At 58.1% G+C, this 13226-nt stretch overlaps 1 protein-coding gene across 1 annotated transcript in view; it reads right to left on the bottom strand.

Annotated features, from left to right (window-relative positions):
* Positions 1-448: 448 nt before the first annotated feature.
* Positions 449-13226, bottom strand: part of LOC142494330 (regenerating islet-derived protein 4-like) — a 57730-nt gene continuing 44952 nt past the window's right edge. The window contains exons 4-5 of the mRNA XM_075598889.1: positions 1176-1290; positions 449-510 (exon numbers count right to left, since the gene is read on the bottom strand). Coding sequence (XP_075455004.1) covers positions 449-510; positions 1176-1290 — 177 coding nt within the window. The remainder of the gene's footprint in view (positions 511-1175; positions 1291-13226) is intronic.

Below are 13226 nucleotides of genomic sequence, written 5' to 3'. Positions count from 1 at the left end.
AGGAGCATGTAGGACCATGCAACATCATTCCACTTCTATACCCCGAGAGAGAAGAGAGGATTAGACAAGGGAGAGATCCAGGAGCATGGAGACCATGCAACATCATTCACTTCTTATACCCCGAGAGAGAAGAGAGGATAATACAAGGGAGAGAATACAGGAGCATGGAGACCATGCAACATCATTCCACTTCTTATACCCGACTGAGAAGAGAGGATTAGACAAGGGAGAGAATCAGGAGCATGGAGACCATGCAACATCATTCCACTTCTTATACCCGAGAGAGAAGGAGAGGATTAGACAAGGGAGAGAATCCAGGAGCATGGAGACCATGCAACATCATTCCACTTCTTATACCCGAGAGAGAAGAGAGGATTAGACAAGGGAGAGAATACAGGAGCATGGAGACCATGCAACATCATTCCACTTCTTATACCCGAAGAGAGGATTAGACAAGGGAGAGAATACAGGAGCATGGAGACCATGCAATATCATTACACTTCTTATACCCTGAGAGAGAAGAGAGGATAATACAAGGAGAGAATCCAGGAGCATGGAGACCATGCAACAATCATTCCACTTCTTATACCCCGAGAGAGAAGAGAGGATTAGACAAGGAGAGATACAGGAGCATGGAGACCATGCAACATCATTCCACTTTCTTATACCCCGAGAGAGAAGAGAGGATTAGACAAGGGGAGAAGAACCAGAACATGGAGACCATGCAACATCATTCCACTTCTTATACCCCGAGAGAGAAGAGGAGGATTAGACAAGGGAGAGAATACAGGAGCATGGAGACCATACGACATCATTCCACTTCTTATACCCCGAGAGAGAAGAGAGGATAATACAAGGGAGAGAATCCAGGAGCTTGGAGACTATTAAATACACACATAAATCAGATATTGGGCTGACTCTGAGAGTTGAGGTATTGATGTGTCTGTGATATGTTCTTGGGGTGTCAGTGTCTCAGAGGGATGAGACATATTACAGTGTCAGTGTTATGGTATGTGGGTGTCTTTGAAAGGTGAGATATTGGGGTATCAGTGAAAAGGTTTTAGGGGCGTCTATGAGCGGTGAGATATATTATGGTGTCAGTGTTATGTTTTCTGGGCATTGGAGATGAGATATTTATTGGGGTGTCAGTGATGCTTTGGGGATTTGCTACTCACTGGAGCTGCTGGTCAGTACAGCACAGAACTCTTTTCCTTTAGCGTTATCCGGCAGACCTGATTTCCAGGCCTTATAATTGTACATAGAACCGTCTGTCCATTTCCAGCGGCCATTCTAAAGGAGGAGAGGAGGGAGAGGCTGAGAAAAGCAGGGTAAAACACCCACTCACACACCCACTGCCTATCCCCCGACTCATACACCCACTGCCTATCCCCCCAACTCACCCACTGCCTATCCCCCGACTTACACACCCACTGCCTATCCCCCCGACTCACACACCTACTGCCTATCCCGCCGACTAACACACCCACTGCCTGTCCACCGACTCTCACACCCACTGCCTATCCCCCCGACTCACACACCCACTGCCTATCCCCCCGACTCATACATCAACTGCCTATCCCCCGAGTTACACACCCACTGCCTGTCCACCGACTCTCACACCCACTGCCTATCCCCCCGACTTACACACCCACTGCCTATCCCCCGAGTTACACACCCACTGCCTATCCCCCGACTTACACACCCACTGCCTATCCCCCCGACTTACACACCCACTGCCTATCCCCCGAGTTACACACCCACTGCCTATCCCCCCGACTCATACACCCACTGCCTATCCCCCGACTCACACACCCTCTGTCTATCCCCCGACTTACACACCCACTGCCTATCCCCCGACTTACACACCGACTGCCTATCCCCCGACTTACACACCCACTACCTATCCCCACGACTCATACACCCACTGCCTATCCCCCGACTCACACACCCACTGCCTATCCCCCGACTTACACACCCACTGCATATCTCCAGGACTCACACACCCACTGTCTATCCCCCGACATACACACCCACTGCCTATCCCCCGAGTTACACACCCACTGCCTATCCCCCGACTTACACACCCACTGCCTATCCCCCGAGTTACACACCCACTGCCTATCCCCCGACTCACACACCCACTGCCTATCCCCCGATTCAGACACCCTCTGCCTATCCCCCGAGTTACACACCCACTGCCTATCCCCCCGACTCACCCACTGCCTATCCCCCGACTCATACACCCTCTGCCTATCCCCCGAGTTACACACCCACTGCATATCCCCCCGACTCACACACCCACTGCCTATCCCCCCGACTCACACACCCACTGCCTATCCCCCCGACTCATACACCCACTGCCTATCCCCCGACTCACACACCCACTGCCTATCCCCCCGACTCACACACCCACTGTCTATCCCCCCGACTCACACACCCACTGCCTATCCCCTGACTTACACATCCACTGCCTATCCCCCCGACTCATACACCCACTGCCTATCCCCCGACTCACACACCCACTGCCTATCCCCCCGACTCATACACCCACTGCCTATCCCCCGACTCACACACCCACTGCCTATCCCCCGATTCAGACACCCACTGCCTATCCCCCCGACTCACACACCCACTGCCTATCCCCCGATTCAGACACCCACTGCCTATCCCCCGACTCACACACCCACTGCCTATCCCCCCGACTCACACACCCACTGCCTATCCCCCCGACTCATACACCCACTGCCTATCCCGATTCAGACACCCTCTGCCTATCCCCCCGACTCACACACCCACTGCCTATCCCCCGACTCACACACCCACTGCCTATCCCCCCGACTCACACACCCACTGCCTATCCCCCGACTCACACACCCACTGCCTATTTCCCCGACTCACCCACTGCCTATCCCCTGACTCACACACCCACTGCCTATCCCCCGACTCACACACCCACTGCCTATCCCCCGATTCAGACACCCACTGCCTATCCCCCGACTCACACACCCACTGCCTATCCCCCCGACTCATACACCCACTGCCTATCCCCTGACTCACACACCCACTGCCTATCCCCCGATTCAGACACCCACTGCCTATCCCTCGACTAACACACCCTCTGCCTATCCCCCCGACTCATACACCCACTGCCTATCCCCCGACTCACACACCCACTGCCTATCCCCCCGACTCACACACCCACTGCCTATCCCCCCGACTCATACACCCACTGCCTATCCCCCCGATTCAGACACCCTCTGCCTATCCCCCCGACTCACACACCCACTGCCTATCCCCCCGACTCACACACCCACTGCCTATCCCCCGACTCACACACCCACTGCCTATCCCCCGACTCACACACCCACTGCCTATCCCCCCGACTCACACACCCACTGCCTATCCCCCGATTCAGACACCCACTGCCTATCCCTCGACTAACACACCCACTGCCTATCCCCCCGACTCACACACCCACTGCCTATCCCCCCGACTCACACACCCACTGCCTATCCCCCCGACTCATACACCCACTGCCTATCCCCCGACTCACACACCCACTGCCTATCCCCCGATTCAGACACCCACTGCCTATCCCTCGACTAACACACCCTCTGCCTATCCCCCCGACTCATACACCCACTGCCTATCCCCCGACTCACACACCCACTGCCTATCCCCCAGACTCACACACCCACTGCCTATCCCCCGATTCAGACACCCACTGCCTATCCCTCGACTAACACACCCACTGCCTATCCCCCGACTCACACACCCACTGCCTATCCCCCCGACTCATACACCCACTGCCTATCCCCCCGATTCAGACACCCTCTGCCTATCCCCCCGACTCACAAACCCACTGCCTATCCCCCCGACTCACACACCCACTGCCTATCCCCCGACTCACACACCCACTGCCTATCCCCCGACTCACACACCCACTGCCTATTTCCCCGACTCACACACCCACTGCCTATCCCCCGACTCACACACCCACTGCCTATCCCCCGACTCACACACCCACTGCCTATTTCCCCGACTCACCTACTGCCTATCCCCTGACTCACACACCCACTGCCTATCCCCCGACTCACACACCCACTGCCTATCCCCCGATTCAGACACCCACTGCCTATTTCCCCGACTCACCCACTGCCTATCCCCTGACTCACACACCCACTGCCTATCCCCCGACTCATACACCCTCTGCCTATCCCCCCGACTCATACACCCACTGCCTATCCCCCGACTCACACACCCTCTGCCTATCCCCCCGACTCACACACCCACTGCCTATCCCCCGACTCATACACCCTCTGCCTATCCCCCCGCCTCACACACCCACTGCCTATCCCCCCGACTCATACACCCACTGCCTATCCCCCCGACTCACACACCCACTGCCTATCCCCCCGACTCATACACCCACTGCCTATCCACCCGACTCACACACCCACTGCCTATCCCCCGACTCATACACCCTCTGCCTATCCCCCCGACTCACCCACTGCCTATCCCCCGACTCACACACCCACTGCCTATCCCCCCGACTCACACACCCTCTGCCTATCCCCCCGACTCATACACCCACTGCCTAACCCCCGACTCATACACCCACTGCCTATCCCGACTCACACACCCACTGCCTATCCCCCTGACTCATACACCCACTGTCTATCCCCCGACTTACACACCCACTGCCTATCCCCCCGACTCACACACCCACTGCCTGTCCCCCTAACTAACACACCCACTGCCTGTCCCCCACGACTCATACACCCACTGCCTATCCCCCCGACTCACCCACTGCCTATGCCCCCGACTTACCCACCCTCTGCCTATCCCCTGACTTACACACCCACTGCAAATCTCCCGGATTCACACACCCACTGCCTATCCCCTGACTCACACACCCACTGCCTATCCCCCCGACTCACACTCCCACTGCCTATCCCTCGACTTACACACCCACTGCCTATCCCCCCGACTCATACACCCACTGCCTATCCCCCCGACTCATACACCCACTACCTATCCACCCGATTCAGACACCCATTGCCTATCCCCCCGACTCATAAACTCACTGCCTATCCCCAACTTACACACCCACTGCCTATCCCCCCGACTCACACACCCACTGCCTATCCCCCCGACTCACACACCCACTGCCTATCCCCCGACTCACACACCCACTGCCTAGCCCCCCGACTCTCACACCCACTGCCTATCCCCCCAACTAACACACCCACTGCCTATCCCCCCAACTCATACACCCACTTTCTATCCCCCGACTTACACACCCACTGCCTGTCCCCCTAACTAACACACCCACTGCCTATCCCCCGACTTACACACCCACTGCCTATCCCCCCGACTCACCCACTGCCTATCCCCCCGACTCATACACCCACTGCCTATCCCCCCCGACTCAAACACCCACTTTCTATCCCCCGACTTACACACCCACTGCCTGTCCCCCTAACTAACACACCCACTGCCTATCCCCCGACTTACACACCCACTGCCTATCCCCCCGATTCACCCACTGCCTATCCCCCCGACTCATACACCCACTGCCTATCCCCCGACTTACACACCCACTGCCTATCCCCCGACTCATACACCCACTGCCTATCCCCCCGACTCATACACCCACTACCTATCCACCCGATTCAGACACCCATTGCCTATCCCCCCGACTCATAAACTCACTGCCTATCCCCGACTTACACACCCACTGCCTATCCCCCCAACTCACACACCCACTGCCTATCCCCCCGACTCACACACCCACTGCCTATCCCCCGACTCACACACCCACTGCCTAGCCCCCCGACTCTCACACCCACTGCCTATCCCCCCAACTAACACACCCACTGCCTATCCCCCCAACTCATACACCCACTTTCTATCCCCCGACTTACACACCCACTGCCTGTCCCCCTAACTAACACACCCACTGCCTATCCCCCGACTTACACACCCACTGCCTATCCCCCCGATTCACCCACTGCCTATCCCCCCGACTCATACACCCACTGCCTATCCCCCGACTTACACACCCACTGCCTATCCCCTGACTTATACACCCACTGCCTATCCTCCGATTTACACACCCACTGCATATCTCCCGGATTCACACACCCACTGCCTATCCCCCCGACTCTCACACCCACTGCCTATCCCCCCGACTCACACACCCACTGCCTATCCCCTGACTCTCACACCCACTGCCTATCCCCCCGACTCACACACCCACTGCCTATCCCCCGACTTACACACCCACTGCCTATCCCCCCAACTAACACACCCACTGTCTATCCCCCGACTTACACACCCACTGCATATCTCCCGGACTCACACACCCACTGCCTATCCCCCGACTTACACACCCACTGCCTATCCCCCCAACTAACACACCCACTGCCTATCCCCCGACTAAGACACCCACTGCCTATCCCCCCGATTCAGACACCCACTGCCTATCCCCCCAACTCACACTCCCACTGCCTATCCCCCGACTAACACACCCACTGCCTATCCCCCTGACTCACACACCCACTGCCTATCCCCCGACTCATACACCCTCTGCCTATCCCCCCGACTCATACACCCACTGCCTATCCCCCGACTCACACACCCACTGCCTGTCCCCCGACTCATACACCCTCTGCCTATCCCCCCGCCTCACACACCCACTGCCTATCCCCCCGACTCATACACCCACTGCCTATCCCCCCGACTCACACACCCACTGCCTATCCCCCCGACTCATACACCCACTGCCTATCCACCCGACTCACACACCCACTGCCTATCCCCCGACTCATACACCCTCTGCCTATCCCCCCGACTCACCCACTGCCTATCCCCCGACTCACACACCCACTGCCTATCCCCCCGACTCACACACCCTCTGCCTATCCCCCCGACTCATACACCCACTGCCTAACCCCCCGACTCATACACCCACTGCCTAACCCCCGACTCATACACCCACTGCCTATCCCGACTCACACACCCACTGCCTATCCCCCTGACTCATACACCCACTGTCTATCCCCCGACTTACACACCCACTGCCTATCCCCCCGACTCACACACCCACTGCCTGTCCCCCTAACTAACACACCCACTGCCTGTCCCCCACGACTCATACACCCACTGCCTATCCCCCCGACTCACCCACTGCCTATGCCCCCGACTTACCCACCCTCTGCCTATCCCCTGACTTACACACCCACTGCAAATCTCCCGGATTCACACACCCACTGCCTATCCCCTGACTCACACACCCACTGCCTATCCCCCCGACTCACACTCCCACTGCCTATCCCTCGACTTACACACCCACTGCCTATCCCCCCGACTCATACACCCACTGCCTATCCCCCCGACTCATACACCCACTACCTATCCACCCGATTCAGACACCCATTGCCTATCCCCCCGACTCATAAACTCACTGCCTATCCCCAACTTACACACCCACTGCCTATCCCCCCGACTCACACACCCACTGCCTATCCCCCCGACTCACACACCCACTGCCTATCCCCCGACTCACACACCCACTGCCTAGCCCCCCGACTCTCACACCCACTGCCTATCCCCCCAACTAACACACCCACTGCCTATCCCCCCAACTCATACACCCACTTTCTATCCCCCGACTTACACACCCACTGCCTGTCCCCCTAACTAACACACCCACTGCCTATCCCCCGACTTACACACCCACTGCCTATCCCCCCGACTCACCCACTGCCTATCCCCCCGACTCATACACCCACTGCCTATCCCCCCCGACTCAAACACCCACTTTCTATCCCCCGACTTACACACCCACTGCCTGTCCCCCTAACTAACACACCCACTGCCTATCCCCCGACTTACACACCCACTGCCTATCCCCCCGATTCACCCACTGCCTATCCCCCCGACTCATACACCCACTGCCTATCCCCCGACTTACACACCCACTGCCTATCCCCCGACTCATACACCCACTGCCTATCCCCCCGACTCATACACCCACTACCTATCCCCCCGATTCAGACACCCATTGCCTATCCCCCCGACTCATAAACTCACTGCCTATCCCCGACTTACACACCCACTGCCTATCCCCCCAACTCACACACCCACTGCCTATCCCCCCGACTCACACACCCACTGCCTATCCCCCGACTCACACACCCACTGCCTAGCCCCCCGACTCTCACACCCACTGCCTATCCCCCCAACTAACACACCCACTGCCTATCCCCCCAACTCATACACCCACTTTCTATCCCCCGACTTACACACCCACTGCCTGTCCCCCTAACTAACACACCCACTGCCTATCCCCCGACTTACACACCCACTGCCTATCCCCCCGATTCACCCACTGCCTATCCCCCCGACTCATACACCCACTGCCTATCCCCCGACTTACACACACACTGCCTATCCCCTGACTTACACACCCACTGCCTATCCTCCGATTTACACACCCACTGCATATCTCCCGGATTCACACACCCACTGCCTATCCCCCCGACTCTCACACCCACTGCCTATCCCCCCGACTCACACACCCACTGCCTATCCCCTGACTCTCACACCCACTGCCTATCCCCCCGACTCACACACCCACTGCCTATCCCCCGACTTACACACCCACTGCCTATCCCCCCAACTAACACACCCACTGTCTATCCCCCGACTTACACACCCACTGCATATCTCCCGGACTCACACACCCACTGCCTATCCCCCGACTTACACACCCACTGCCTATCCCCCCAACTAACACACCCACTGCCTATCCCCCGACTAAGACACCCACTGCCTATCCCCCCGATTCAGACACCCACTGCCTATCCCCCCAACTCACACTCCCACTGCCTATCCCCCGACTAACACACCCACTGCCTATCCCCCCGATTCAGACACCCACTGCCTATCCCCCGACTCAAACACCCACTTTCTATCCCCCGACTTACACACCCACTGTCTATCCCCCGACTTACACACCCACTGCATATCTCCCGGACTCACACACCCACTGCCTATCCCCCCGACTCACACACCCACTGCCTATCCCCCGACTAACACACCCACTGCCTATCCCCCCGATTCAGACACCCACTGCCTATCCCCCCCGACTCAAACACCCACTTTCTATCCCCCGACTTACACACCCACTGCCTGTCCCCCTAACTAACACACCCACTGCCTATCCCCCCGACTCACCCACTGCCTATCCCCCCGACTCATACACCCACTGCCTATCCCCCGACTTACACACCCACTGCCTATCCCCTGACTTACACACCCACTGCCTATCCTCCGATTTACACACCCACTGCCTATCTCCCCGACTCTCACACCCACTGCCTATCCCCCCGACTCACACACCCACTGCCTATCCCCCCGACTCACACACCCACTGCCTATCCCTCGACTTACGAACCCACTGCCTATCCCCCGACTTACACACCCACTACCTATCCCCCCGACTCACACACCCACTGCATATCCCCCAGACTCACACACCCACTGCATATCCCCCCGACTCACACACCCACTGCCTATCCCCCCGACTCACACACCCACTGCATATCCCCCCGACTCACACACCCTCTGCCTATCCCCCCGACTCACACACCCACTGCATATCCCCCCGACTCACACACCCACTGCATATCCCCCCGACTCACACACCCACTGCCTATCCCCCCGACTCACACACCCACTGCATATCCCCCCGACTCACACACCCTCTGCCTATCCCCCCGACTCACACACCCACTGCCTATCCCCCGACTTACACACCCACTGTCTATCCCCTGACTCTCACACCCACTGCCTATCCCCCCGACTCACTCACCCACTGCCTATCCCCCCGACTCATACACCCACTGCCTATCCCCCGACTTACACACCCACTGCCTATCCCCTGACTTACACACCCACTGCCTATCCTCCGATTTACACACCCACTGCCTATCTCCCCGACTCTCACACCCACTGCCTATCCCCCCGACTCACACACCCACTGCCTATCCCCCCGACTCACACACCCACTGCCTATCCCTCGACTTACGAACCCACTGCCTATCCCCCGACTTACACACCCACTACCTATCCCCCCGACTCACACACCCACTGCATATCCCCCCGACTCACACACCCACTGCATATCCCCCCGACTCACACACCCACTGCCTATCCCCTGACTCTCACACCCACTGCCTATCCCCCCGACTCACACACCCACTGCCTATCCCCCGACTTACACACCCACTGCCTATCCCCCCAACTAACACACCCACTGTCTATCCCCCGACTTACACACCCACTGCATATCTCCCGGACTCACACACCCACTGCCTATCCCCCGACTTACACACCCACTGCCTATCCCCCCAACTAACACACCCACTGCCTATCCCCCGACTAAGACACCCACTGCCTATCCCCCCGATTCAGACACCCACTGCCTATCCCCCCAACTCACACTCCCACTGCCTATCCCCCGACTAACACACCCACTGCCTATCCCCCCGATTCAGACACCCACTGCCTATCCCCCGACTCAAACACCCACTTTCTATCCCCCGACTTACACACCCACTGTCTATCCCCCGACTTACACACCCACTGCATATCTCCCGGACTCACACACCCACTGCCTATCCCCCCGACTCACACACCCACTGCCTATCCCCCGACTAACACACCCACTGCCTATCCCCCCGATTCAGACACCCACTGCCTATCCCCCCCGACTCAAACACCCACTTTCTATCCCCCGACTTACACACCCACTGCCTGTCCCCCTAACTAACACACCCACTGCCTATCCCCCCGACTCACCCACTGCCTATCCCCCCGACTCATACACCCACTGCCTATCCCCCGACTTACACACCCACTGCCTATCCCCTGACTTACACACCCACTGCCTATCCTCTGATTTACACACCCACTGCCTATCTCCCCGACTCTCACACCCACTGCCTATCCCCCCGACTCACACACCCACTGCCTATCCCCCCGACTCACACACCCACTGCCTATCCCTCGACTTACGAACCCACTGCCTATCCCCCGACTTACACACCCACTACCTATCCCCCCGACTCACACACCCACTGCATATCCCCCAGACTCACACACCCACTGCATATCCCCCCGACTCACACACCCACTGCCTATCCCCCCGACTCACACACCCACTGCATATCCCCCCGACTCACACACCCTCTGCCTATCCCCCCGACTCACACACCCACTGCATATCCCCCCGACTCACACACCCACTGCATATCCCCCCGACTCACACACCCACTGCCTATCCCCCCGACTCACACACCCACTGCATATCCCCCCGACTCACACACCCTCTGCCTATCCCCCCGACTCACACACCCACTGCCTATCCCCCGACTTACACACCCACTGTCTATCCCCCGACTCTCACACCCACTGCCTATCCCCCCGACTCACTCACCCACTGCCTATCCCCCCGACTCATACACCCACTGCCTATCCCCCGACTTACACACCCACTGCCTATCCCCTGACTTACACACCCACTGCCTATCCTCCGATTTACACACCCACTGCCTATCTCCCCGACTCTCACACCCACTGCCTATCCCCCCGACTCACACACCCACTGCCTATCCCCCCGACTCACACACCCACTGCCTATCCCTCGACTTACGAACCCACTGCCTATCCCCCGACTTACACACCCACTACCTATCCCCCCGACTCACACACCCACTGCATATCCCCCCGACTCACACACCCACTGCATATCCCCCCGACTCACACACCCACTGCCTATCCCCCCGACTCACACACCCACTGCATATCCCCCCGACTCACACACCCTCTGCCTATCCCCCCGACTCACACACCCACTGCCTATCCCCCCGACTCACACACCCACTGCCTATCCCCCGACTTACACACCCACTGTCTATCCCCCGACTCTCACACCCACTGCCTATCCCCCCGACTCACACACCCACTGCCTATCCCCCCGACTCACACACCCACTGCCTATCCCTCGACTTACGAACCCACTGCCTATCCCCCGACTTACACACCCACTACCTATCCCCCCGACTCACACACCCACTGCATATCCCCCCGACTCACACACCCACTGCATATCCCCCCGACTCACACACCCACTGCCTATCCCCCCGACTCACACACCCACTGCATATCCCCCCGACTCACACACCCTCTGCCTATCCCCCCGACTCACACACCCACTGCCTATCCCCCGACTTACACACCCACTGTCTATCCCCCGACTCACACACCCTCTGCCTATCCACCCGACTCACACACCCTCTGCCTATCCCTCGACTTACGAACCCACTGCCTATCCCCCGACTTACACACCCACTGCCTATCCACCCGACTCACACACCCTCTGCCTATCCACCCGACTCACACACCCTCTGCCTATCCCCCCGACTCACACACCCTCTGCCTATCCCCCCGACTCACACACCCTCTGCCTATCCCCCCGACTCACACACCCTCTGCCTACCCCCCGACTTACACACCCTCTGCCTATCCACCCGACTCACACACCCTCTGCCTATCCCCCCGACTCACACACCCTCTGCCTATCCCCCCGACTCACACACCCTCTGCCTACCCCCCGACTCACACACTCTCTGCCTACCCCCCGACTTTCACCGCCACAGCAGTGGGTGTGTAGGGGTTAACCAGGCCAATAATCAAGGTATTGTACCCGGCTGGTTAACCCTAAGCCTTGTTGGGACTGAAGGGGTTAAATGTTATGGTCACCATAATGCCATTTTTTTCCCTACACTATCTTTATTGTCCCTGTTTTGCAGCCTAGAAGCTAGCTGCAGTGTTAAGAATGAATGGGAGATGTGCAAACAACACAAGGGGGAGCTTCTAGCGCTGTGCCAAGAGGTAATGGCATGTGTGCCCGCGAGTAAGTGGCTGCATTGAAGATGGGTATCACTTCCTAGACCACAGACGTTGAAACCGAAAAGGCAATTGAATAAGGGGTCTGCAGTCTAGCTGAAGAAACTGAGTGATACAATGTATCCAACCGTCTTGTTATCCACTTAATGTGAATTGGTGAAGTGCTGCTGCGGTTACAGATCAAAGCCAGCACGGATACATTGTTTGCCGGCTTGTAACCCAGAACGATTATAGGTAAAGCCGCAACC

The sequence above is a fragment of the Ascaphus truei genome, chromosome 5, assembly GCF_040206685.1.
Source record: "Ascaphus truei isolate aAscTru1 chromosome 5, aAscTru1.hap1, whole genome shotgun sequence".
Taxonomy (NCBI): Eukaryota; Metazoa; Chordata; class Amphibia; order Anura; family Ascaphidae; genus Ascaphus; species Ascaphus truei.
Note: the sequence above shows the minus strand (reverse complement) of the source record. Positions and strands in the feature narration are given on the sequence as shown.